The sequence below is a fragment of the Beta vulgaris genome, chromosome 8 (genome assembly GCF_026745355.1).
Source record: "Beta vulgaris subsp. vulgaris cultivar EL10 chromosome 8, EL10.2, whole genome shotgun sequence".
Classification (NCBI taxonomy): domain Eukaryota; kingdom Viridiplantae; phylum Streptophyta; class Magnoliopsida; order Caryophyllales; family Amaranthaceae; genus Beta; species Beta vulgaris.
In genome coordinates this window covers 38,402,849-38,430,804 of record NC_079209.1, presented here as the reverse complement: position 1 = coordinate 38,430,804, position 27,956 = coordinate 38,402,849, and the positions used below count along the sequence as shown (strand labels likewise).

Genomic DNA, 27,956 nt, shown 5'->3' with positions numbered 1-27,956 from the left:
AATAATAGTTAGAAGTTCCGAACTTAAAAAAAGAAAGTATATAACTACTCTTTTCATCTTCCAAAATTTAATAGTGTTATAAAAAAAATTGTGGATGTTAATTTGTCAAAATTGTACCTTTCGATTTGGCTTGGTGGTGTATCCTTGTTCATTTGGCTTTTCTGAAGAGGAATTTCCAGTAATTAAGTTGGTCGAAACTTTTATAGTGGTGTTGGTGTAAGGAAAAGGGGGAAAGATGATTTGGAGTGGTTCTTGGTCGAAAAATTTGTAGTGGTGGTGGTGGTGTGATAGTGGCTGGAGTAGGGGAGCTAATGAGAAGGTGGTGATGGTGCTGTTATAAGGAAAGGAAAACAAGGGATCATATGGGTGTATTTTTATACGTATTTAGGACGATACTAGGAAATACAGGGCGATAAACAACAACTCAATCCTTACCAAGCAAGACTTGACCTAGTGGTAAAGATTTGGCCTCATGACTTCAAGGTCATGGGATCAAATCTTAATAGGGGCTCCTTGAAGGTGAGGTTTTCCTTACCATCTCCCCTCCCTCCAAGAAGTCTGATCTACAAAACCTGACTGGTTGTCCCTGTACTAGGTGTCAGTTCAGTAGGGTCTGTTCATCTTACCAACTTTTTAAAAAATAGCAACTCAATCCTTCTTAGTTGGATAATTATTCAATAATGCTACAATTTTTTATCGCCGCTGAAATGATTGAAATCTTAATCCTTTATTTTAATAAAATAATATTATCCATTGATTTATTGAATCTTAAAAATACAAAAAAATAGAGAATAGAATCATTTTCTTCCTCTAGGAGTATTGGCTCTTTGTTTCTTTAGATTTTTTTTTATCACCATTAAAAAAGATTTTTGGAATATAAAGCCAATTAGTATATACAATTATAATATATAAATTTATTAATGTTTACATTTTAATTATAGTTTAAACATAAAATCAACTTAATGAACAATATGACTCTAAAATTAAAAATGGATGGCTTAGATTACACAAATTATGGTATAATATAAATATCTCTATTATATATGAAAACTATTGAGAACTTTAGTATCCACATAAATTTCCTTAAATATCTTTTATATAATTGTTATTCTAAGATAATCAATGAAGGATTTTATTAAAAAAAAAATACGTAATTACATATAAATAAAATTCTAACCCAAAATAATAGATGAAAAATTAAATTGAAAATTTCCACCAAATCAGACAGACGAAGTGACATACGCATCGACATCTCACATCTCGTGTGCATAAAATACATATAGTTCAAATAAAAGTGAGTGGTTTTGCTCTGTTTTAGCACCCTATATATGTGTTAGGCCACATTTTATGGCTCTGGTAAGGCTCTGCATTGCACATAAAGTGCAGAGACAAGAGGAGAGAGAAATTCTGGGAAGGAAAGGGGAAAGGGAAAGGGAAAGGGAAAGGGAAAGGTTTGTGCTGTCTCTGAAACATGCAAACATGATCAATGCAAAGGCATCCGTTTCCAAAGACATCAATAATAAGAACTCTAAGGTTTTTTTTTTCTTTCGTTTCTTCATATCTTGAAATCTATCAACATGCAAACATGCAAACATGATCTTTCTTCTTTTTATTCTTTACGTGTTGTAAATATGTACTCTTATTTTTATATTTTGCCGAACGCATGAAGATTATTATTCATTGAAATTTAGTACCAAGTTTATGTATGTTTGTGATCTTCCCAAGTCCCATATCAGTTCTGTTATATTATGATCTGAATTCTGAAGACTTGTGTGGATTTTTTTTTTGCTGCAACGTTAATTTATGTGCAAGATGGCAATATCATATGATACGCGTACCGTTGATTTCTAGTCATGTATTCGTGTCGGATCCTTGACATAGAGAGATAGCAGTGTAAAATATATGAATATGACTAGTAGCAATTGAAAATTAGAAGAAGGTCTAGAAAACTTTTGTCGAAATTGCCACCAACGGCCCCCATGGCACACACAATCTTAGCAACCGACCTCCAGGGTTGCAGAATCTCCGTCACTCCTCTATGGTGTAGTGTGACTAGATAGACTTTAGACAATTTAGGAATGTTGTACAAAGGTTGAAAGAGAGCAGAGTGTGGATTTTTGTTTAAGTGATCGAATTTCTATGAATTACTGAAGGAAAACAATGGCTTATTTATAGCAGTAGGATAAAAGATAAAATGGGAAGCAAATGATTGATGGTGGTAAGTACGGCAAGATAATCTCCAACGGAAACCGAATCACTGGAGGATGTTATTTGGCCGTTCCAAAATCAGCATTGATTTTGTCCAAAAAATCAGCCAAGGTTGAATAACAAGCTCCATCCCCAACCTAGCCACTTCCCTAATCCCGGCCAATGTGTGTGGTGGTCTAGAGTCTCGCCTCTGTTTCTTTAACAAAGTTGTATGGTGATGTAGGATATATAAAGAAGGTAAAATAGCTCTTATTCTACCAATGTAGGACAAAGAACTTCAACTTATTTTGAAGCAAGAACACTTGGACACTTCCTTTTGGACCAAAAACATGTAAGGTTCTTCACAAAAAATAGCTGTATTATTTGAACACTTGGGCATGTAGCTGTGTATTACACTTGGACCCTAGTAAGAATTATAGGCAATAAAAGCTGACTATGAGACAACAATCGAATCTAATATTGATTCTGCTACTATCACAACCTGGACAGGAGTGGATGTATGTAGTGCTATAATATGAAAATCAGCTTAGATTATTTTGGAGATACATGGGAAACCCTCCCTTTGTTTCCTACAACTATTGAAAACGAAGAAGTCATTCATTTAAATATAATTGTAATATCATAGGAGTAGAAGAAACTGGTAGTAGATAAAATATCGTTCATACTTGTAGTAAACGATTCCATAAAACAACTAGAGGGTAAGGTCATATTGGAACCATTCCCCTTGCTGTTATGCTACAATTTGAGCTTTCCCCATTGCTGTTATGCTACAAATTGAGCTTTCCCTGTTGCTGTTATGCTACAAATTGAGCTTTATAGGTTAGTCGTGAACTTGTGACTTTTGAAAGCATGAATGCCAGTATAGGATCATTCAGACTACTGCTTTTCTACTCGATATTGTCAAGTAAAGGTTTGAAGTTTGTTCTCAGAGCCACCCTTTTTTCATGGTCTCTTGGAACAATTGTTCTGAGGAACTCTTGCTTCTGAAAGTTCTTGTGTAATGTTCACTTTGATAGTACCTCACGTAAACCTGTTCGAGATATTATCACCAGCCATCTACTCTTAAGTCTGATTTGGTTAACAAGGTGAGCAGATTGCTCGATTCTTATAAGATATACCAGACATTGTGTTTCTTAGGTTTTCTTCTATATCATCAAATGATCAAATAGTAGTACTTTATATTCCTTGTTCCATACGATCTTGTCCAAATTGTACAATCACTATGCCGATGTCCACTTGATCAACCTTTCTCCTTTAGTTTCGCCTAATGACGTATTAGAAAAATGTTCTGATCATGAAGAAAAGTGAAGTATGACAGCTTGAAATTTTTTGATCATAGAGCTTTAATTCATAATCCCAAGGATGAGAGGTCAAGATTTGATTGCAAAACAAAACATTTGATCTTTGCTGGCTATTCAAAAGACGAGCTCCACTATAAATATGACATTTAGGAGAGAGACTATTCAAGGCAAAGATGTCTTCTACGAGGACCTAACCATCAAAGCCACACAAAAGTTGGCAAAATCAACCAACCTGTAATCCTTAATCTTGCTCTTTATCAATGTTGAAAAAGATCAAGGAGAACCTCATATGATAGGATAATGGCAATAGTGAGAACATGGAATATATGATATAATAAGAAAGTCAACCACCACCAGCATCACACTTAAGAAGGTCCAGAAAAAAGAAATAACTTCCACCATAATTAGTGCCTTAGTGGGAAGTGAGTATTAATCACGAAGAGGGAGACCCACTGTCTTCCCAAGAAGCAATTAATGATGCACTTTGAAAACAATGCTACCATGCAAGAAGAAATGACATTCTTGTGTGAGAACAACACACGCGATTTATATTAGTAAGTTTATTAGAACTTCGGAAGGTCGAAAAGCTTCAAAAAATAAGTAGGTTTAGATGTTGAAATATGAAAATCAACCATAACATAAAAGTGAAAATGGTTGTGAAAGGTTTTAGTATGAGTAACTATGAGTAACTTTCTAATGAAGGATTTGGGGCAGATAAAGCCTTGAGTATGAAAATACATCGTCATGAAGGAAAGGTGAAAATTTGGCTGTGACAAGAAAAGTACATCAGATATTTGCTTAAACATGCACAAAGTAGAGCTGGTTAATTCCCCACTTGCAAGGCATTCATAGTTAAGCTCCCACCAACATTTTTCATGATTGATGCTTGCACATAGATGCCGTGGATACAGAGGCTCCTACGAGAATTAGTTATCATGCAAGAAAAATAGAAGTTATATTGTGATAGTCTAGGGCTCTAATATGAGTACTAATCATCTGGCCTTTGGATGATGCCATATCATGGGACGCACATTTAGAAGCCAATTTTTTTTGATTTGTAGTGGCTGATTGGATAACCTTTGAAGGTGGGAAGGTTCAGGAATTATTTGATGTGTTATTGATGATGTACACAGGATCAAAATTTTTGTGTCAAAGTCGAGGATTAAGTTTGAAAAGACCGGGTTTAGCAACAACAAAAGAATAACCTCTAGGTTACTTGTTAGGTTTAATTGATCACAACAGTTAGCAAGTCACTATGACAATACGCGTAAAAGGGAAGGGAAAATGGAGAAGGCAGGGGACAGGAAGGGAAGATTGAGCTTGCGTTGTCCTTTCAAGACTTTCTAACATTGGAAGAATTTGGTTTATTTAGAGGAGTGGGAACATTTACCCATTGAATTCTCTTCCCTTCCCTTACCCAATGTTGTATCCAAACAAGAAAAAAAAAATTAAGCCTTCCCTTTCCCTCCAAATTCCCTATCCAAAGAAACCATGAATTCCGATAAACAGAAAGATAAAATTTACTTAATATAATCCTAGGCCAGATTTACTATAATATATGTGAAAATATATCCTAGTACAAGTTCTTGTCCCAATCTATGCAGCTGTTACCGGGATCTTGGGTTTCATGTAAACTGATCACTGTAGCATGATTCACATGCATGTTTTGAGATGGAAAATCATGCCTTTTAATCAATCAGGCAAAAGGATTAACCTAAATAATAGCTTTTGACATCATTTTTCATCTAATGTAGAGCTGCCTGCTTCTGTACATTTATGCCATCAATCCTCTATTTTTCATGATTTCGGCCGTCATTCATTTTGGTTCCTTTTATTTTGGACCTCTTATCCTGTTGGTACCTAGATTATTGCATTTCATACCTAAAGCAGAGTTTATTGACCTAACTGCCTTAAATAAATATTACATGCAGGTACTAGAGGGTCTGCTTAAGCTTCCACAGAACAGGGAATGTGCAGATTGCAGATCAAAGTATGTATATTATTATTGTTATTAAAGTCATTTGAGGTGAACCAACTGACGCAAAAAATTATGAGATGCATATATATGGTAAAAAGAAGGTTATATATTGTCCGAATCATGATCAAGTTGTGCTGCGAGAATTTCATAATACAGCTTACATGCTTAAGTTCTTTTTCCTCATTCCCATTGTATGGAACAGATTACTTGATTTGAGCAAGTCCAAACTCATATAATCTATTTTTTGTTAGATTTTGTGATCAATAAGAGAATCGGATAACCACTCCAAGGCACGGAAACTACGCTTTCCTATTAGTTTAATTTCGCCCCTCTAGGATCACCGGGTTAACACGAAATAACTAATGAGATACAATGGAGAAAACAATCCACTTAGATGATCTTCTAAGTGAATCAACCAAGAACTTGTGTTTTTGTGTTTGTGAGGAACACTCAAGAGAAGATTGCAAGGTTTCTCTTAAGCAAAGCAAGAAGTGTTTGAGAGTATAGAAAATCTGATTTTTCTTCTAACCCCTCACTCATAGGAATCCCAAGGTTTATATAGGAAGAATAAACCTTTCAATGACTAGGGAGGTTACTCACATAACCCCCATCTTAATCACATTGATCAAAGAGGTTAATCACATAACCCCCATCTTAATCACTCATCAAAGGTCTTTAATCTACTGATTAAAGGACCTTAAAAGTCATTAAAATGATCAACAAAGCATCACAACGGATATAAAACCGTCGAGGCAACTTTTCGCATTCCAAGGCAGAAGACACGTCGCGACTCGCGAAGAAGCTCGCGAGTCGCGAGGCGCTGGTCGCGACCCGCGACACCTATCGCGACTCGCGACGGTCCACTGGTCGCGACTCGCGACTCCTGTCGCGACTCGCGGCCAGTCTTCTGTCTCCCTTGGTTTATCATATGCGTTTTGCCACTTGATGCACACTAGTCTTTTACATACTAGACCTCCTCCTCTTCTAGTACATACCCCTATGAGTCTCAAACCCATTACCCTATAAATGTTCCAACAATCCTCCTCCCATTTATAGGGTAATGTTGAAAAGTTTTTCAACTTGCTATAAATCGCAAACACACATGTTCATGCATCATGGAAATATCTAACGATTGAATTTCCATTTAGTAAAAGTAATCTTTACAATAATTTAGATCATAATGATAGACAAAGCTTTGAATCATATAACCATTACAAATTATTGAAGTTACTAATACACACAAACATAAACTAGGTTCTTAAAACCTCCGACACCTATGAAGCCTTGGTGTCCATATCCATTCATAAGCATTCCAAGTCAAGCCTAAGACTTGATGAAGCGGCCAAACTTCTAGCTTACATAGGTAAATCTTTCCGGACATGCTCCTACAATTGAGCACCTTATCAAAGATTTATTAAGAATAAAATTCAACCTCTTTATCATTGTAGCAACAAGCACTAACCTCGGGATGTATTAAACAAGTGCTCCCAACCTCTTAGAGAAGTACTATCCTCCTTGAATTTGAGATCTAACGTTGTATTAGACATCAAATAGAGTTTTCCTTCACCATAGGTTGATCAATAGGCTTAAGACCCATCCCTTTGTTCATTTTGTTCACTAGTTCCCTTGACAACGGTTTTGTAAACGTATCCGCCAAGTTCAAACTAGACCGAACAAAATTAATAGTTATACAACTATTCCTTATCATTTCCCGCACATAGCTATGTCTAACTCCAATGTGCCTTGACTTGCCATTGTAGACTTCACTATATGCTTTAGCTATGGTTGATGCACTATCACAATGGATAGCAAGAGGTGACATTGGTTTCACCCATAAGTCCACCTCACTCAACACATTCCTTAGCCATTCCGCTTCTTGGCAACAAGAAGCCAAAGCAATGAATTCCGATGCCATAGTGGAATCCGTTATACATGTTTGCTTCTTGGATGCCCATGAAATGGCACCTCCTCCAAGAAGAAACACCCAACCACTAGTGGATGAATAATCTTCCTTATTCGAAATCCAACTAGCATCCGAGTAACCTTCTAAGATAGAAGGTTCTCTTTTATTTTATGACATAATCCAAGGTCTTATTCAAGTACCTTAACACTCTTCTCAATGCTTGCCAATGCAACATACTAGGATTACTAGTATACCTACTGAGCTTGCCAATAGCAAAGGCTATATCCGGCCGAGTGCTAGTCATAGCATACATCAAGCTTCCAATTAAGCTTGCATACTCCAATTGTGAAATTGGAGTACCACTACTCGGAACCAAGTGAATACTAGGATCCATAGGAGTAGCAAAATGAGTCGAATTTGACTCATTATACCTCTTGACCACTTTCTCAATATAATGAGATTGTGATAAAGAAAACGACCCTTTCCCTCTTATTATTCTAATACCTAGAATAACATCCGCTTCACCCAAATCTTTCATGGAGAAGCTAGAGGAAAGGAAGACTTTGGTCTTTTCCACTTGTTCCAAATCAGTCCCAAAAATAAGCATATCATCAACATATAAGCAAATTATAACTCCTTTACCGTTATTATCAAATTTGCTATATACACACTTATCGGACTGATTTATTTTGAACCCACTAGACAACACAACTTCATCAAATTTTTGATGCCATTGCTTAGGTGCTTGTTTAAGACCATACAAAGATCTAACTAATTTGCAAACTTTAGTTTCTTGACCTTTAACCACAAACCCTTCAGGTTGATTCATGTACACTTCCTCCTCCAATTCACCATTAAGAAAAGCAGTTTTTACATCCATTTGGTGAATTACTAGACCATGAATCGCAGCTAATGCTATCAATAGTCTAATAGTAGCTATTCTAGCTACTGGAGCATAAGTATCAAAGTAATCGATACCATATCTTTGCCTAAAACCTTGGACCACTAACCGGGCCTTATGTTTTAGTATGGTTCCATCGATTTTCTTTTTCCTTACAAAAATCCATTTACAACCTAGGGGTTTGCAACCGGGAGGTAAATTAGCTAAAATCCAAGTGTGATTACCCATTATAGAATCCATTTCATCATTCACTGCCTCTTTCCAGAAAGCAGAATCATGAGACTTCATAGCCTCATCAAAGGACCTAGGATCCTCCTCCATATTGTAACAATATGAAATTTGAGTCGAAATTGACTCCCTTGACCCTTCAACTAAATATAGTTGAAAATCCGGTCCAAAAGATTTCTCTTTTCTAATTCGTTTACTTTTCCTAATTTCCGGTGTTGTAGTATCATGATCATTTGAATGTCATCTACAACATTGGAACTAGTACTAGGTATCATGTCCTTTGGTCTTGGAATCGATGAGAATCTAGTCTCATCAAATATTGCATCCCTTGACTCTATCACGGAGTGAATAGAGACAAAGTCATTGGCTCAATGACATAAAACCTATAGGCTTTGCTATGTACCGCATAGCCTATAAAAATGCAATCAATTCCTTTTTCACCTAAAGTTTTCCTTTTAGGTTCCGTCAATTTGACAATTGCCCTACAACCCCATACCTTAAGGTAATTGAGATTAGGCTTTTTATTACACCAAAGTTCATAAGGGGTAGTCTTATTCCTTTTATTAGGAACTCGATTTAAAATGTAACATGCAGTTAAAATTGCATCACCCCAAAAACCGTCATTAAGACCCGAATTAGAAAGCATATATTAACCATTTCTTTTAGGACCCTATTTTTCCTTTCCGCTATACCATTACTTTGAGGTGAGTATGGGGCGGTTGTTTCATGAATTACACCAATGGAACTAAAATAACTTGGATTATAATATTCACCACCCCTATCCGTTCGAAGTCTTTTAATCTTTTGATTAAGTTGGAGTTCCACTTCGATTTTAAAGGTCTTAAACTTTTCTAGTGCTTCATCTTTAGTAAAATAAAATATATGTAACAAAACCTTGAAAAATCATCAATAAAAGTTACAATATATTTTTTATTTCCTAAAGAAGGTGAACTATGAAAGTCACACAAGTCACTATGCACCAATTCAAGCAATACCGTTTGTCTAGTCACACTAGGATAAGGATTTTTTGTAATTTTATTTAGCACGCAAGTGTGACACTTCTCTAACTTTAAATCGAAAGGAGGTATAACCCCATTTTAGACATGTCATATAATCTACGATAATTCACATGACATAAACGATTGTGCCATAGAGAAGAAACATCAAGCATGTAAATAGAACTAGTACCAATTTTATTATCAATACTAAATTTAAACATTCCATTACAAAAGAAACCTTGTCCAACAAAAATACCACCCTTGGAAAGTACAAATTTATCCGACTCAAAAACAACTTTAAAACCATACTTATTCAAGAGACCTCCGACACAAGATTCTTCCTAACTTCCGGTACATACACAACATCCCGGAGAGTTAAAGTCTTTCCCGAGGTTAACAAAATTCTACTTGGCCTATGCCTCTAGCCTTTACCGTAGAATCATTCCCCATATACAAGATTGGACCATCATCCAAATCTTTCAAAGACTTGAAGAAATCCTTGTTATTGCACACATGTCTAGAGGCTCCCGAATCTATCCACCAAGAATCATCAACCTGCACACACATAATTTCAGAAATCATAGCAACAAAATGCATTTCTTCAATTACATTAACATGTGCATTGTTACCTTGGTTTTGAACAACACTAGGTTGTGTGTTCTTTGTCTTCTTCTTGTTGTTAGAAGGACAATCCCTCTTAAGATGAGGACCATTGCATATCCAACAAGAGAGGGTCTTCCTCTTCTTGTTTGCAACATTGGTTTTGTTATTGTTGTTGTTGTTGTTGTTGTTGGATTTCTTGGTCTTACTAGACCCACCAACCTCTACCAAATTAACGGTAGATTTAGGAATACTAGGAGTAGTATCCTTAACCCCATCTTGAGCCCGGATCCCCTCTTCAATACGAAGATGAGTTCCTAATTGCTCCATGGACATGTCTTCCTTTTTATGTTTTAAAAGATGTTTTGTATCTTTCCAAGAATTTGGTAATTTGTCAATGATTGAGGCAACCGCAATTGCCTCATCCATCACCATACCATGTGATCTTATTTGGTTCAAAATATGATGAACCTCATGGAATTGCTCCATAATAGGCCGATCATTAGTCATTTTAAAAGAATTAAAATTACTAACAAGGAATTTCTTACTTGAAGCATCTTCCGAAATGTACTTGGCCTCAAGAGCATCCCAAAGTTCCTTTGCACTCTCCACATTTTGGTAGAGATCAAACAACGGGTCGGTGAGAGAGTTGAGAATATGACCACGACAAATGTAGTCATCATTCTCCCACTTTATCCTCTTCCTAGTAGTCTCAAGAGGCTCTTCCTCTCCATCTTCCGGGAGTGGTGGCATAGGAGTTGATAACACATACACCACATTCAAGGCGGTCAACAAGAAGTGCATCTTCTTTTGCCACCTCCGATAGCCCACCCCTCAAACTTATCCAACTTTTGGAAGTTCATAGTCATGTCCTTGAGTGATTGAGCCATATCCGAAAAGAAAGAAAATTAAACTAATAGATTGTTAGATTTGTGATCAATGAGAGAACCGGATATCCACTCCAAGGCACGGAAACTACGCTTTCCTATTAGTTTAATTTCGCCCCTCTAGGATCACCGGGTTAACACGAAATAACTAATGAGATACAATGGAGAGAAACAATCCACTTAGATGATCTTCTAAGTGAATCAACAAGAACTTGTGTTTTGTGTTTGTGAAGAACACTCAAGAGAAGATTGCAAGTTTCTCTTAAGCAAAGCAAGAAGTTTTGAGAGTATAGAAAATCTGATTTTTCTTCTAACCCTCACTCATAGGAATCCCAAGGTTTATATAGGAAGAATAAACCTTTCATGACTAGGGAGGTTAATCACATAACCCCCATCTTAATCACATTGATAAGAGGTTAATCACATAACCCCCATCTTAATCACTCATCAAAGGTCTTTAATCTACTGATTAAAGGACCTTAAAAGTCATTAAAATGATCAACAAAGCATCACAACGGATATAAAACCGTCGAGGCAACTTTTCGCATTCCAAGGCAGAAGACACGTCGCGACTCGCGAAGAAGCTCGCGAGTCGCGAGGCGCTGGTCGCGCCCGCGACACCTGTCGCGACTCGCGACGGTCCACTGGTCGCGACTCGCGACTCCTGTCGCGACTCGCGGCCAGTCTTCTGTCTCCCTTGGTTTATCAATGCGTTTTGCCACTTGATGCACACTAGTCTTTTACATACTAGACCTCCTCCTCTTCTAGTACATACCCCTATGAGTCTCAAACCCATTACCCTATAAATGTTCCAACATTTTTTTTGTGGAATCTTCTCAATGGAGATTACTGAATGTTTGAGGACACTTTATTTCTTGCGAACACATTAAGATCAGAATAATGCAAGAAGTTTTCCCTTCAAGAGTTTGTTCGGATAATAGTAAAATAAGTAAAGGAAGGGGAAGGGAGGGAAGAATAAAATCATTTTCCTTATTTGGATAATGGAGAAGAGGAGTGAAGTGAGGTGAAAGGAGCTAGTATGAAAGGTTGAGTTGACCTATTCGAGAATCTCCAGAATTCTGGCGATGTTTATCAGCTGTGCTTCAAGGGAGGAAGCAGAATACTGATTCCCTTATTTTATGAACTCTTGAGTTCAGTAACATCACATTATACTTCGAGAAAGTAGACTTAAGTTGTTAGGTAAAGAACTCTGATGGAGAAAGAAAAATATATTTCAGAAGCATTTATCAAAAGTTTTGATTGATTCAGATGTAGACGAGGAAGTATTGATGGAGGATAGATAGAAACATAGGGGAGAGTTATGAGGGGTGGATAAGCGTTGTGTTTCTAGTTTCCTTCCAAATCTTTCCAGTTATAAAGATATATATTTTTAAAAGAATGAAGAAAGATAAGTTCCTCCATTTTCCTCGTCCCAAACAAGGGAAAATACACCCCTTCCTTCCCCTCTATATCACTCTATCCAAGCAAGCTTTAACTATTTATATCCTGTCATAGATTACAATAAAAGTTACTATTTTTTTTTTCTTAATACTTGCTACTTAATAATTTTTGGGATGATTCACAATACTTGCAACATTTCTCTTCTGGTAAGTTTTTATACATAAAAGCCTTGCTTATCATTAATAACATGAGACATGCTCCACTCCCTCTCCTCCTTGGTTCATGTCCAGTTTCCATATGTTACAAGTATTAAGAAATAGAAATACTATGTTCATTTGACATCCAGAGCTTGCTTTTGGGTCGAAATTTGTTAAGTATTTCTGATTTTCATGTGCTTCTTGTGATACTCATGATTAACTGTATCTCTCTGTTTTTCTTCTTATAATGGAGTGCTTACAGACATTATGTGATCTTCTTTGAACTTGTGTTTCTTTAGCTTTTGTGTCCCTTCTATTGTTTGCTTAATCCATTTGAAGATTAAATACTGTATGTCATCTGGGAACTAGGCCAAGGTTGTATATATTTCATGTCCTGCTTATTATGTAAAGAAACGCAACTACTTTTACAGTAATAGCTCATTGCTACTATGTCTTAGTAACAAGCATTAATCCGTTTTTCCAATAACTTAAGCTTAAAAATTCTCCAAGTGTTGAATTTATCTGGTGGAATAGGAATTTACATCTGTTATGATATAAATCATGTGAAGGAGTATTCTGTAGATTCATTGAGCATAGTTCTCAAACTTTTTACCACTTTATTGGTTTGCATCATTTCAGAGGTCCAAGATGGGCAAGTATAAACCTAGGAATATTTATATGCATGCAATGTTCAGGAATACATCGGAGTCTTGGAGTACATATATCACAAGTAAGGGCTTCTGCAACTTTTGTTTTTCATAGTACACATTTTTTTTTGCTGATGTTTGTGTTTGCATCAAGAAAAAGTGGGAGTCATATGTTAATTTCATGTGGGTAGATGTTGCTTCCATATAGCACTTTCGGCTCTTCTTGTATCTAAATGTCTTGTATGGTATATTCATAAACAATAGTGTTTAGCTGATAAAAAGATCTCATTTTTAAGAGAGAATTATCCGTAAGCAATAGGTATGGTAATGGGTCCAGGACCCACTTAGACCCGGAAATGAGTCTTATTGCTTCAGGTAGGCTATATGTCCAAGTTCAATGTTTTCAAATCCAGTCCGTACTTACAGAGTCGCTTAAGCTTATACTGAGGAAAAGAATCTTAAGTTCCTGATCCTACGATTGAATATCTAGTATGTTGTCTCGCACGATCTACTCTCACCAATAATATGTAAACTATATAAAACTTAGATGTATGCACCTATGGAACTTTAAATTGAAATAACTAAAATGTTTTGAGTGGCTAGTGACAGCTAGCCCTTTTATTTGTATTGGCATGAGCATGTTCATGTCCATATGTTACTGTTATCTAATTGTTTTATTACACAAAGGGGGTTAAATTTAGGCAAACTTATCATTGTGATAGCAAAGAAACTGTTCCCGTTTGAGCCTTAACTTGATATACAATAAAAACCTAATACATTAGGAGGGCAGGTGGTTTAGTACTTCATTGGAATTGGACATGCCAAAGGCAATTTGAATTTTTTTCATGTTTGAGCTCCATTGGCAGTATTCTTGGAAAATATTTTGCCTTTTTTTGTTTTTTTTTTTTTTTTTTTGACGACGAGGACAAACATATAAAGACTTAACCTACTAAGTTACCTACTCTGGCTGCAATAGCTAGTTCATGAGCTGAGACAACCTCTTGCCGACCGACCTTACTTAGCATGCAAAATATAAAAATTTTGCCTGTTATTTATAACATTGTTGCATAGACCTCAAAGTTTGAGATCAAATGTTTTAGTATCCTAAATCTCTAAGAATTTGAGTGATAAATTTTTTACACTTTGTTAAAGTCACCACATGATCTCTGTCAACAAACAGAGGAAAGGAGCTATTTTTGATCTTATCTTTTCCCAGCTTGATAGCTAGTCCATCTTGCTAGTTTCTTGTTTACACGTCTTACAAATATGAAATATGAGCATACAATTTGAATTGCTGGGAACTCTGTACCATAGTGTGTTTTATGTTCAGTTAGAACGATTTCAGAACTTATTTTGCTAATATGTGAGAATGTTCGTATCTAATCTCAGTTTCATGTGGATGTTCATTTTAATATCAAAGGAGAGTTCTGTTTAAATGCTTTTTTCTCAGATATTCTCTGGCATACTTTTTGTTATTGCGGAGGGGTGGAAGTGGGGATAGGGAATGGATAGGTGGTTAAGACCTTAGTATGTAATACAACATCTTTCTATCTACAAGGGGTTTTATACATTTGTTCACAAACATGTTCTTCATATCAGAGATGTTTTGCTTGATGGACTATCCATTTCTTTTTATTGCATTCTCATATTGGCACTTTGTTTCTTTGTTCAAATTATTTCAGTAGTGTATATTTTTATACTTTTTTTTAGGTGCGGTCAATAACGCTCGACACTTGGCTACCGGAGCAAGTTGCATTTATGCAGTGTAAGAATGTAAAATGGCTTCAATTTCTTTGCATAAAGCATTTTTTATGAGCTTTTTTTAAGATAACCAATGTCTAAGAAATACTCGCTTTTGAACTTCCACTTTGATTATTTAATTTCCTGTCAAAGGATTATTCCATATTAAAGCTTGATCAATATGCAAAGTTTTTTCAGTTTTTGTCTTAATTCTAAAGATCAGTAACAAATTTCCGGAGACATGCATCTTTGAGGTGATTGAAAGAATACATAGTACATTATATAAGAGAGTATGATCAATTAAAGTAAAGGTTAATCTAAAATATATTTCTTATATCACTAATAGTTTTCCTTGATAGTAAAAGCATAAAATCACTAACTTCCTGCCTTCATGCTACCAACAGTGCAAACAACACAAGAGCATTGTCGGTCTTAAACGACTAACACCTTTTGGTTTTTATTCTGTTGTAGCTATGGGCAATGGTAAATCTAATGACTTCTGGGAAGCTCAACTGCCCCAAAATCATGATAGGAGTGAAATTGATACATTTATTCGTGTCAAGTAAGCTCGTAATTACACTCCACAAAAGTTACTTGAATCGTACGACTGAATTTTTTTTGAAGTACTTTTGTATTGTTCAAACATAGTCTACTTCTCAGGTATGTCGATAAAAGATGGGTTGCAAAGACAGCTACAAATCCAATTGCAATACCAAAAGGAAGAAACCCTAGATGCAATAATAAGTATGATGATTGGAGTTCCAAAAATGGCATCCCAAAGATACCAAAAGGATCATCACTAGATGAACAGGCTTTCGATAGTTACATGGAAAAATGTCCCCCTGTTGATTTGAAGACACGTACAGTAATATCCTTTGTCTTCTCATTTTCTTTGTTTGATCTATCTTCGGTATTTTGGTGTTAAACTCACTCCTTTCAGAAATATATGTTTTCATCATCTTTTTAGCGATCCTCGAAGTTTAAATGCTAGCTTTTAGATATCGTTGTTGAAGTTACATACACATATATATATACACACACACACACACACACACACACACACACACACACACACACACACACACATATATATATAAGGGCAAGATCACATGAGAATACTCCTTATATGAGAAATGAGAATGAATCTCAACCACATGATTGGATTAGAGTTACAACACTTGCTCATTAGAGTTATACCCTCCTAAAAAAATTTGAACCCAAAAAATAATTATTTTTTGAATTTTTATTTTTCTAATATTCTTTTTTGGAGTTACATCCCTTTTTCACTAGAGTTACATCCCTTTTTCATTAGAGTTACATCACTTATTCGTAAGAGTTATACCGCGTAAAATTCATTCTCATTTCTCATGTAAGCATGCATTCTCATATGAACTCACTTCTATATATATATATATATATATATATATAGGGGCGGGATCCGCTGAAAACAACTTTTAATCTAAAAACTGAAAACAAGGATAACTTTTAACACTTTTAGGGTAACTTTTTCCAGTTTTGGGGTAACTTTTGCCAGTTTTGGGGTAACTTTATTATAAAAAGGGTAGTTCTATATATTTATATATTTCAAGGGTAACTTTATTTATTATAAGAGTAACTATTACCACTTTTAGTGTAACTTTTACCACTTTAAAGGTAACTTTATTATGTTAAGGCTTTAAGGGTAACTTTATACTAAGAGTAGCTTTGAAATTTTTTACGATAACTAGCTTTTAGAATTATCAGAATTCAAGAAGGTTCAAAATACCATCGCGAATATCAAAAATTTCAAATTCAACTTTCCATACATGCTCATATCAGAAATATCAGAAATTTCGTGAATATCAGAAATTTCAGATTTCATAACAAAATACAATCAAGGTTCAAAATACATGCTCATCGTTATCAATCTTAGGCTCAATTGAAGACAAGATACGCCAAGCATCGTGAATTGAGCCGACGACATTCTTCTATGTGGCAGAGAGAAGGTGGCTCTCTTCGATCGGAGAGTCGACGCCGGAAGAGTGAGTTGTGACGACGAGTTTGTCCATGTATTTCGCATTTCTTCATAACATTATGCTTGTTCGACGAGTTTCTCCATGTAAACAAGCTGTTATCTAGTTAGGTTTTTGAGGATCACCATTGTTTGAGGAGAGAATTTGGGTGTTTTTTTGAGGGAAAAAGAGGAGGAAGAGAGGGGGGGGGGGTTATTTTGGATTTTATGAGGGGAAGGAGAAAGAATTTCAGCCCTTAGATCATTTGAGTAATATTATTTGATGGTCTAGATCTTCTGTTTTCTGTTTTCATTTTAATGGGTGTTTTCACAAGATCCTATTCATAAGATTACATGAGAATGCTCCTTACATGAGAAATGAGAACGAATCTCAACCACACGATTGGATTAGAGTTACAACACTTGTTTATTAGAGTTATACCTCCCTCAAAAATTTTGAGCCAAAAAAACACATTTTTTTTTTGAATTTTTTATTTCTTATATTCTTTTTTTTGGAGTTACATCACTTTTTCATTAGAGTTACATAATTTTTTCATAAGAGTTATAGAGCGTAAAATTCATTCTCATTTCTCATGTAAGTGTGCATTCTCATATGAACTCACTTCTACACACACACACATATATATATATACATACATATATACATGGCCGAATTAGAAAGATGCTCAAAATGAGACGGGTGAGAATAAATCTTAACAATGTAAATTTAATCCAACTATTGAGATACAAAGTTGATAACTGCATATGCATAATTTTTGAACTAAATGTGCTAATTTTTTTTTAATTTTATGTGCATATTTTATGAATTCAATGTGTATGTGGTTTTGTATGGTTGAATATGCACAACTTTTAAATTAAATGTGCATAATATTTGAATTGAATGTGCATAATGTTTAGACGAAATGTAAATAAGATTATCAAAAAGAAAAAAAATCATCATAAAGGCTCCAAAGATAATTCTAGACGACACAAATTGATTGAATTTGGAGTCCCATAATATAAGTAGTGTTTTCGTTTTTAATTGATCGATTTCGAGGACGAATGGAGCCTGCTGTGATGATCTAAGATGAGTTCTTTTGAAGGGTTTTTTGATAGTGGTCAACGATGTCAGCGCCGAGGAGAGAAGGAGAGAGAGAGAGTAAGAAGATTTAGCACGGAAGTGAACTTCTAATTAAGAATTATGTAAACAGTTGTCATTTATTTCCTCCATTGGATTAATAGCATGGAAGGGTCTAGATTCCTTTTGACTCGTCCCATCATAAGATCCTTCTCATTGGATCAACTCTCTCTACACACATGTGTATATATAAAAATGAAAGCATTGTGCATTATATAGATGAAGAGGCATGAGTACTCCCTAGTCCCTCCTCTTCTTTTTAATCTACGCACTATTGCTTTTTCTTTTGTTGTTAACATATCCCATCTACTTTCTCCTCTTTTTCCACCCATGTCATTTTTAATATCTTAACCCACTTTTTAGTTTCGCTCTCATACTTTCGTACTTCCTCCTTAGTGAGTGAACTAACAATTAAAAAGGGAGTACTACCTAGTGAGAGGACATCCATCCCTCGTACATGAGACCTAAGAAACAATGGTAAAGTTTAAGGTAAGTCCTGTAAATTAGAATGTACCTCCGACCCCCTAAAAAAAAAGAAAAGAATGTACCTCCGACAACATAAACAACCAACACTTAATATTAACAAGGATGAGACTATAGCCTTCAGCCTTCTTCAAAGTTAAAACCAAAGAGAACAACTCTGTATCTCACTACAAGGTGCATGCAACCAGCTGGCCTTCATGTGTCACGTTGTTGCAAGAAAGTTCAATATTTACCCTTTGAATCATGAGTGTCCGAAGACCAACCTAAATATTAGAAGAGCTAATTCTTAATTAGTGTATGTATAGATTAAAGTGACTTGTCTTAAATAAATCTGATGTTTCTTAAAAACTTTCCCTATTCTAGTACTCAAATCATCCCATCATCTTTCTTAGAAAATATGAGTTTTATGGGTCTATTGATTAGTGGTTTTTGGGTCTCTTAGGAGTTAGGTACTTGCTCGAGCTTCTTGTTTAATAATATAGAATAAAAGGTAGTGTATTCGTTTAGTTGTTGAAAGGTAATTAATCAATTGGGATGACCTTTTCTCTTCTCTCAAAGCATAAACACTTCCCCTTTTTTTTGTTTGTCCCTACCCAAAGGGGTTTAGAAATTTGAACTCACGTCTTTGATATTAATTTTGGTGGATTCAATACTTGTACTCGTTTAAGAAGATGGGGTAATTTCAGTACCTTATGTTCTACATCCATTGACAATGTTTTTCAACTTCTTATTCATTAATTCATCTTTCCAAGTCCAATTACAAAACATGGATTTGGTATGTACTTTTCATGTGTCCATATCGGATTTGCTACTATGATATTTTCCTTAGTGTCTCCAGATAGAAGAAAGGGTACATTTGTTTTCACGATGATGGTATACAAAATAAGTCTTGCATTCGAACCTAAGATGTGATTGCAAGGCGAACTCAGTGCTCGGGATGGCTCCCCAAGGCAGACCCTCCGACGCTTAAAGTCAGTAGTACCTATATTGTGTATAAGAATAGGGAGAGAAATATAGAGGGAAGAGAGAAAGTGGGAGTATTGGCCTCATTAATGTGGCCTCCCTTTACCTTGCTCCTCATAGAGGGTATATATTACATGGTAAAATTCAGCTTTGGAGCGATTTCGTGCATAAACATTTTCTAGAATATGCACCTACGGGCAACAATTAACAAAAGACATTCATTACAAGCCGATAACATCCTAAATACAAATAACTAGTTAGCATCATGTGGGGATTGATTCTCTTTTTTTTTTATTGCATTTTAGCACATATTTTCACTTACAATGTGAGATTTATTATTCAGCTTGTGCTTCCAAAAAAGACCTATGTTAGGGACAAAACATGGACTGATGAGATTGGTTATACTTATGTATAGCTGCAGTTCTGTTACTTTCTCTTAGGTTGGGGAGTCTAACCTAGTTGGTTTGTCCTCCTAAGAGGGAGTTTAGGTTGTAAATGATTTTTGTTGTGAATATAGTTTCTTACTTAGCAAAGAAAAGATGTGAGATTTATTTGGGATTATTCGTTGAACAGGGCTCTTTGGATACGAATATTTGGTTATCATCATGTCCTTTCGACGGACTACATGTACCAGATAACATGGATACATCCATGAAGAAGGCTCTTAATTTTGGTTTGCTCCACAATCAAGCCAATGAGGAGGCTCCTTCTCATGTTCCTTCTACTTGGACCACCTTTGACTGTAAGTCATATTGATGATTATTACTTGAGCCTTCAATATCTTATCATTTTTAGTTTGAAATGTTCCATGATTGTTTCCATTTTCTGTGGTTTATCACATCTTTTCATTTCTTAGACTACCTAACTAGAACTTAATGCTCTTTATGCAGGAGGGTGCTGCAACAATCCATGTATTTATTGTAGGGATTCATCATTTTGCCGGTTGCCCTGGAGATAGATCAGAGTAAGCATTAATTTTCTATTATATTGGTGGCATTTGGTTGATATTGGAAATTAAGTTCTCATGAGATTTAAATTCATACTCCTTCCGACTCAGAATACTCTTTACACTTTCTTTTTTTATCTATCCCAAAATACTCTTTACACTTCTATCTTGGGATATGATCCATTATTATTTTAATCATTCTACCTTTTAACTATTGGCCCACACTCTTTCTCATCCAAATAAAATAATACCACTCTTGTTACTTACCTACTCTAACCATGACCCACATTCTCTCTCCTTAAAATAAAATAATACTACTTTTACCAACTAGTAACTCGTATCACATCTACTTTTCAATAAAATAACAATTGATAACCAAACAACAACTTATCATTTAAAACTACGTGTCTTGATAAGTGTCAAGAATATTCCGAGACGGAGGGAGTAGTAATTAAATTCATCGGAATTTCTCATAAAATTTTATTTAGCAATAGGAGAAATAAATGAAGACTTATCAAAGGGGCGATGAACCGTAAATCAAAGATAATTAGCATGTTCGACACAAGCTTTTCAAGTAGCTTTTAGTGTCTTGACTAGGTCAAAACACTAATTAAGAAAAATAGTAGTGTTTGGTAAGTTAGTGGTGTAAGTAGCTTTTAGTGTTACAAGTAGCGTTTTAGTAGTGTTTGTGAAAGCTACAATTTGTAGCTTTTGGGGTAACGTTTAGTTGGGCATATATTATATATTAAAGTTTTGTTTGAGTTTTTAATTAATTATTTGTAAACATCTACTTTGACAGCTTCTTTTACCGAACATCAATATCTTATACCGCTACTTGGACAGCTAAGAACTACACACCAATCACTAATAGCTACCAGCACAACTAACAGCTAAAAGCTACTACTACAGTCTACAACTATTGTTGTCGAACACGCTCATAAGCTAATGTTGTGAAATTTGATGATAATTAAAAAAACAAAGAATTGCAAGAAAGATGTTTGTGATGAAAATCTTCCAATCCCAAATAGGAATTAAAAACTTTTAATCTTAGGAAAAATTGTAAATAATAATTCCACTTTTAGACCATCTTCTCAAATTATGTTGAACTTTTGATTATTCCTAGATGGATTAAACTTGTTGGAGCATTTTCTCATATTAAGTTTTGACTGGTTAGTAATATGTTTGATAGGTTAAACATGACAAGTGGCGCTATATGATTGGTTTGTATATATTTTTATTTTTTAATTAATTTAAAATAATAAATATTGTATTTTAATTTATTTTATTAATAGTAACTTTTCGGGTTTGAATTTTGAGCTTTTTTCTAACCTAAAAATTCATTATATTTCTCCAAATTGATTGCAAAATTTGGATATTTGCACTCAATTTTGTATCATCGTTATTCATTTTTATGTTACTATTGAGCAAACTTATAACATTTAAACCTACTTTAATATTATTTGTCAACTCTTTATATATGTATCATATGATTATTACTCATTGATGGGTCATTGTTACTCATTTTTGTCATTATTAAGTAAACTTGCATCATTTAAACCTAAATTAATATTATCTGTCAACTCCTTATGTACCATATCATTGTTACTCATTTATACGACATTATTACTCATTTTTATGTCATTATTAAGCAAACTTGTATCATTAAAACTTATTTTAATATAATTTGTCAGCTCTTTATGTATCATATCATTATGATTCGTCATTATTACTCATTTTTATATCTTATCATTAGAACTCACTTCTATGTCATTTTACACATTTTCATATCTTTTTTCTTTTTTATTTTTTATTTTTTATTTTTTTGGCAATGTCAAAAATGACATAAAAGTGACGAGTGAATCACATTAAACTCAAACTAATAACATAGAAGGATATAAGTATAACCTAAAATGGGGTGATGCAGTGGCCTATGGGAGGGTGCAAATATCCAAATTTTGCAATCAATTTGGAGAAATATAATGAATTTTTAGGTTAGAAAAAAGCTCAAAATTCAAACCTGAAAAGTTACTCAAATCACCATATGTTTCGTTCCAATACATCAGAAATCTACGACAAGAAATTGCCGTAATCTAGGGAGTGTGAGGAGGATTTGTTCATGGTGGATGCTTTGTTCATGGTGTTAATTGAATTGGGGGAAAATGGAAGTTTAATGGAGGAGAGAGAAAGGACTGAAGAGAGATAGAGGGTTGAGTTGAAAGATGACGGTGGTGGAGAAAAATTTCACACGTGTGAGTTAATTGTAACACCGTAATTTATGGTGTAATAGTTACACCCAATACCTTGTGAAATAAATAAGTTCCCATGACTTGAAATTCTTTTATATCGATTTAAAAGGCGTTGGAAAATGGTTAAACTTGGATAAATCAATCGGAGGGGAACCATAAACCTCATCATGCTTGTTCCTCAAAGAATGTTTATCAAGGAATAAACACTGAAGCACAAGTTCCTTAATGAATCTATTATATGATCTCAAACATATTTCAAGTTCCAGTTTAATCAAGCTGAAGAGTGAAGAATAAACCAAATAAATAATTAATTATAGTTTCTTACAATACCTATTATACACTTTTAACAAAGTCTTCAACTTTTGATGCAATCACTTCAACCTTAAATTAGTACATTTAGAGCTTCACATGTTTTTCATATTATCAACTTAATTCTTACAAACACAATGCAAGTAAAAATTAGATTATTTTGTCGTCACCAAAACTAGAATAGGGTAACATTGTGTTGAAGTGGACTAGTTGGTGTAATTTATTTTCTATTAACGATAGTTAAACATCTTTGCAATTATAGGTTAGAATACGTAACATTTCCTCAAGCCATAAAATAACAGAATGCTATGCTTCGCTTTTAATTTTCTATCTCGCTCAATATGGACTTCAGATTTTGTTCTGGTTGCATAACTTTTCCAACTTAGTGCTGAATATTACCATCACTAAGTTATGAATTTGGTTGATTAGGTACTATCTTAATAGATTGTTATCGCAAATAGTAGGATTCTAGTGAATATCTCAGCTGAAGGGGGAATTCGTTATGCATATTATGCATTTATGCTGGTATTGCCTTCAAGTAGAAGTCATGATTATCGCGGCAAGGAAATTCGTTGAACTATGAACATCCTACAAATCAAAGGTTTTTGTGGTTGTACAATGAATGTTTAATGTATATGTCAATGTCTCAATGAAGTAAGTTCCATAATGAAGATAATATTTCGGCTATCTACCAGGCTCCTTTGATATATCTTCGTGTAGCTGTTTAGTGCATTACATGCCTTTAGAGGAGGTGGAGGTTTCATGCATATACATGTTTTATGTTGCTTTTTGTTGCGATTTTTTTTTGTTTTGTTTTCTCAATCCAAATATTCATCCCTTGAGAGGTTTAATGCGGGTCAATTCATAGTGAAGCCATGAGGAGAGCTTAAATGTGTCATTTCGATTTCGCAATTATCAAATTTCTCTGCGATTGGTAAAACGAAAGGTACACAATGGCACTAAAAGTGATACCATTTCGAAGTGGTCTGGGTACCAATTGAATATTTTCCTTCTATAGAAAAACCGATTACAAGAGCATTGAGTACCAATAAAGGGTGGGTGTTACATGAGAAATTCTACGCTCACAATTAGATACAAACACTTTCCTAGCATCGAGTTTCCAGTTATGAAAATTTAGGAACATAGATACAATTAGCGGAATAAAATAATAATCATATATTCATATTCTTACTTTCTTAGCATCTAACCAGGATCATCATGCATACACTAATATGAATCATAATATATTTCCTTCGATCTAAAATAAATAAAACAAGTGAAAGTATTGGGTCAGACCGTCTGACCCAACATTCTCGTCAGACGGGCTGAGCCCAGTACTATACAATTTTAGTTTCGACTTTCCTCCACAAAACTATGGTAGATTCTCTATCTCACAACTTTCTCTCTGTCGTTCGCACATTTTCTCAAGTATACAGTGGGTTACTTGTACTTCTTAGCTAAACAATTTGCTTCTCCTGCAACACAAAATGAAAGATCTGTACAAGTGTTGGAGAATTTCTTTGTTGATTATATTGTGGACGACATTATTGCTGGGTATTATGTTGATGCCTCACATTGCGGAATCTGCGAGATTACCCCGACGAGTGGCTCTCATTCTTCGTTCCCTTGACATCACATGTTTACATATCAGAAGTTCTGATGACGTGGATACTCCCAGATATTATATGAAGGTGTTGCGAAAGAAACGTCTAAAGACATTTGCTACCTACTTTTCTCCAATATGAAAATATGAAAACAAAGTCTTCTGATTAGCCATATGAAGATGACAATGCAAAGATAACTATAATACATGCACCAAATATACAAAAGAACTCCAAGGTGTGTCCAAGGTATAACGCAGATACAGTAATCAAGGACTTTGTGGCAGAAGAGGAATGAAGAAGAAGGAGAAAGTGAGAGAAAGTAGAGATTAGTGTTTTGTTTTCTTTTCAGTTGGACTTTCTTTTCTTTCAGTTGGACTTTCTTTTCTTTCAGTTAGACTTTGTTTCTTTCAGTTAGACTTTGTTTCTTTCAGTTGGACTTTGTTTCTTTCAGTTGGACTTTCTTTTCTTTCAGTTGGACCAACTGAAAGAAATAATGGGCCAACTGAAAGAAATAATGGACTAACTGAAACAAAATGAAGACTACCTGAAGAAAGATGTAGACTACTGAAAAAGAATAAAGACCAACTGAAACCCAAGTAAGTCTAACTGAAGCACAAAAACCCACTGAAAAACAAAGAAGACTAACTGAAAACAAAATGAAGACTACCTGAAAAAAAATTGGAACCACCTGAAAAAAAATGAAGACTACCTGAAAAAAATTGGAACCACCTGAAAGTTGTCCGACCAAGATTATGGTCGGACGAGTCCGACACAATACGTTCTCATAAAACAATTATCAGTTTAGGCCATTTTAAAATAAATGAGACATTACTATATTTGGTACTTACTTCTCTCTCTTCATCATATGAGTTCCTTTTTTCTCTATCTCCCTCTTCACCTAAATTTCTGTTCTAAAACAGAATGGAGAAAGTATATAAATACCTTTGACACCTTTGACGTGTGAATCCTCCAGCTACTAGCTTTTTTTTTTTTGTTGGAGAACTTAGATAGTCAAATTAATGTCATTCCTCTAGTATTAGTCCATGAGTACCGACTGGATCACCAACGTAAGTTAGTATGGAAGGAGGAACAATTTTTCACTTGCTTTTGATGACTTTGGCCAGATATTAGGAAAGAGTGGGAAGTACCTTGAAGCTCTTATAAAAGTGTGCATGAAATGTAACCTCCATATACACTCGATGTATAGATAGTTATACGAAGACATTATTAGGCGAATAATATGAGATATTACTAGCATATTAATGCTGGCAACTCAATGCTTAGTAACCTCCCGTAACCGACTATCTTTGCTCTTTATGAGATTTGGGGTGCTTTCATCCAATCTTTACTCTAATGTATGACTTTATAGGACCTGGTCAATATTCGTAGTAGGCCTAATCTTATTAGCCTACAAATCGTAATTACCTTCTAACAAAACGTTATGACCATCTAAATTAACCGAATATATAATCTCCATAACTTCTTGAATTTATACACTTAAATGAAGGATAAATCTTTGAATCCCACACTTATTCAAGAACGAGTGTGTAATGTTCAAATTTCTTAAGTCAGTTAATATCCAATTTGATGATATGATGGTATCCAATATAGTCGATACAAATATTCAACTCATTTCTTGAAATTCGTTGAAACAAATGATTAGCTCTTTAATCCATTTTATCATGGTCGTAGGCATGTTTTTATTGCCTATGCAGGATAAAAGCGTATATTTGACTACCTCATTGTAAATGTTTTATTGAAAAATATTTTGAAGTCGTCAATTTTTTATTTAAAAAAGACTCATAAATCTAATTGGATATTGTGAAACCATAAGGACAACTTAAGGACTTATGCAATGTAGATGAACCAAAAATTGAGTTCAAGGGGTGAGGGTACGAATATGACCAGGAACCAAATTCGTCCATTAACAACCTCCACTTAATAACGATTCATGTCAATATTTACTCAATTAAACAACCAAGTAATATATTAATGAAATCTAAATAATCTAGGTTGGTTCATTAGACACATTAAAGACTAATTTTTGGTGCCATGTTATTATGCAATCAAATTACTGGGAACGTAATCCAATTGTCCAAATTATCTTAATTTACTGTTGGAACATTTATTTAGTTCTTTGATTAGCAAAAACTAAACACGTGCAGTGATGGAAACATTAAATCTTATAAGCATGCATATGCATATGAATATGAATAATATATAGAAAAAAAGGAAGAGTTGATATTAGAGTATAGAAAATAACGTTAATGCCATTGATATCTACATCGTGGCAAGTAAATTGTTAGGAAAAAGGAATTCAATAGGAATTCACACTCAAGAATAATATCTTTGTCGCCTGGGTCTTATGTAACAATCTGCAGGAGGAGCAATCTTGAAGATTCAATGCAAATTGATGGAGTTTGAATGTGGTTTGAATGTATTTGAATGATGTAGGAAAGTATGTCGTAGTATGTTATGAAGTGTGTGTGAAGTATTAAAGCCTGAAGAGAAAGTATTTCCGTGTTAGTAAAAATCATAGCTATTTATAGGCAAAGGAAATCGAAACCGTGAACGAGAAGAGATAAGAAAAGGTTGTAAGATCATTCTTTTTTATTCTTTTTTCCATAACCTACCATCTTCCTTCTACTATCAATCAACTAGTTTCGCTTTCCAACTTCCATTGGTTACGAAACCTCCCCAACAATAAAAAAATAGAAGGAAAATAGAAAAAGTCGCTAGGCGCACAAGCAATGCACTTACGGCAATGCAAATCTGGAGCCGATTTGGCTCGTCTTAACTTTTTGAGATTCTTTTTGGTCTTTAAAGAAATTTTATTCTTTAAGATTCGAAATCAGTTATCTTTAGGAATAAAAATCTAATTTTCAAAATATTCTTTAAAAATTAATTATCGAAAATAATTAATATTAAAATATTAAAAATACAATTAGTTATCAGGAATAATAAATTGGGCTTTTAAAATGGGGCTTGATTTTAATAAATAGACTTTATGTTTCGAAACACTTTTGGGCTTATAACTCATTCGATTGCTCTTCCTTTAGACCAGATATAATGCCCCAGATCTCAACCTCAAATAATAATATAAACCATACTCAAATAATCTTAAAATTTGACTCAAAATTTCGGCAGAATTTCCTTTGAAACCGGGAATTACTTTAAACCTGTTTGCAAACTCCTAAAAATATAATATCACGAGTACAAAATCAACAATTTATGTCGGACGTGTGTTCGACGCTATAACCCTCGACGCAAATTTGGGAGAGTAGATTT

General features: G+C 34.6%; 2 protein-coding genes across 9 annotated transcripts; one reads left to right on the top strand and one right to left on the bottom strand.

The window, feature by feature from the left end:
* Positions 1 to 1,209: 1,209 nt before the first annotated feature.
* On the top strand, positions 1,210 to 23,751 carry LOC104901418 (probable ADP-ribosylation factor GTPase-activating protein AGD15). 8 transcript variants are annotated; one of them, XM_057391258.1, is made up of 11 exons: positions 1,210 to 1,421; positions 1,453 to 1,533; positions 5,441 to 5,499; positions 13,242 to 13,332; positions 14,960 to 15,014; positions 15,461 to 15,551; positions 15,638 to 15,854; positions 16,902 to 17,010; positions 20,137 to 20,305; positions 20,454 to 20,527; positions 23,529 to 23,751. In XM_057391258.1, exons 2-9 carry the CDS (start codon positions 1,480 to 1,482, stop codon positions 20,199 to 20,201), a joined length of 741 nt encoding a protein of 246 aa, XP_057247241.1. In that variant the 5' UTR covers positions 1,210 to 1,421; positions 1,453 to 1,479; the 3' UTR covers positions 20,202 to 20,305; positions 20,454 to 20,527; positions 23,529 to 23,751. The 8 variants fall into 8 exon arrangements, with proteins under 8 accessions (XP_057247241.1, XP_057247240.1, XP_057247242.1 ...); XM_057391257.1 differs by having other exon boundaries at positions 23,494 to 23,751; XM_057391259.1 differs by lacking the exon at positions 23,529 to 23,751 and adding an exon at positions 21,309 to 21,819.
* Positions 9,647 to 11,244, bottom strand: LOC130589734 (uncharacterized). The gene is made up of 2 exons (XM_057391256.1): positions 10,147 to 11,244; positions 9,647 to 10,072 (listed from the first exon to the last, which is right to left on the bottom strand). The coding sequence occupies exons 1-2, from the start codon at positions 10,919 to 10,921 to the stop codon at positions 10,068 to 10,070; spliced, it is 780 nt and encodes a 259-aa protein (XP_057247239.1). The 5' UTR covers positions 10,922 to 11,244; the 3' UTR covers positions 9,647 to 10,067.
* Positions 23,752 to 27,956: the final 4,205 nt, after the last annotated feature.

Bases quoted from the DNA above. Each gene is read 5' to 3' on its own strand.
- LOC130589734 (XM_057391256.1), bottom strand. From the start codon at position 10,921: ATGCACTTCTTGTTGACCGCCTTGAATGTGGTGTATGTGTTATCAACT.
- LOC104901418 (XM_057391258.1), top strand. From the start codon at position 1,480: ATGATCAATGCAAAGGCATCCGTTTCCAAAGACATCAATAATAAGAAC. The intron at 1,534-5,440 runs GTTTTTTTTTTC...TATTACATGCAG, and splicing joins TCAATAATAAGAACTCTAAG to GTACTAGAGGGTCTGCTTAA. The intron at 15,552-15,637 runs GTAAGCTCGTAA...GTTCAAACATAG, and splicing joins GATACATTTATTCGTGTCAA to TCTACTTCTCAGGTATGTCG.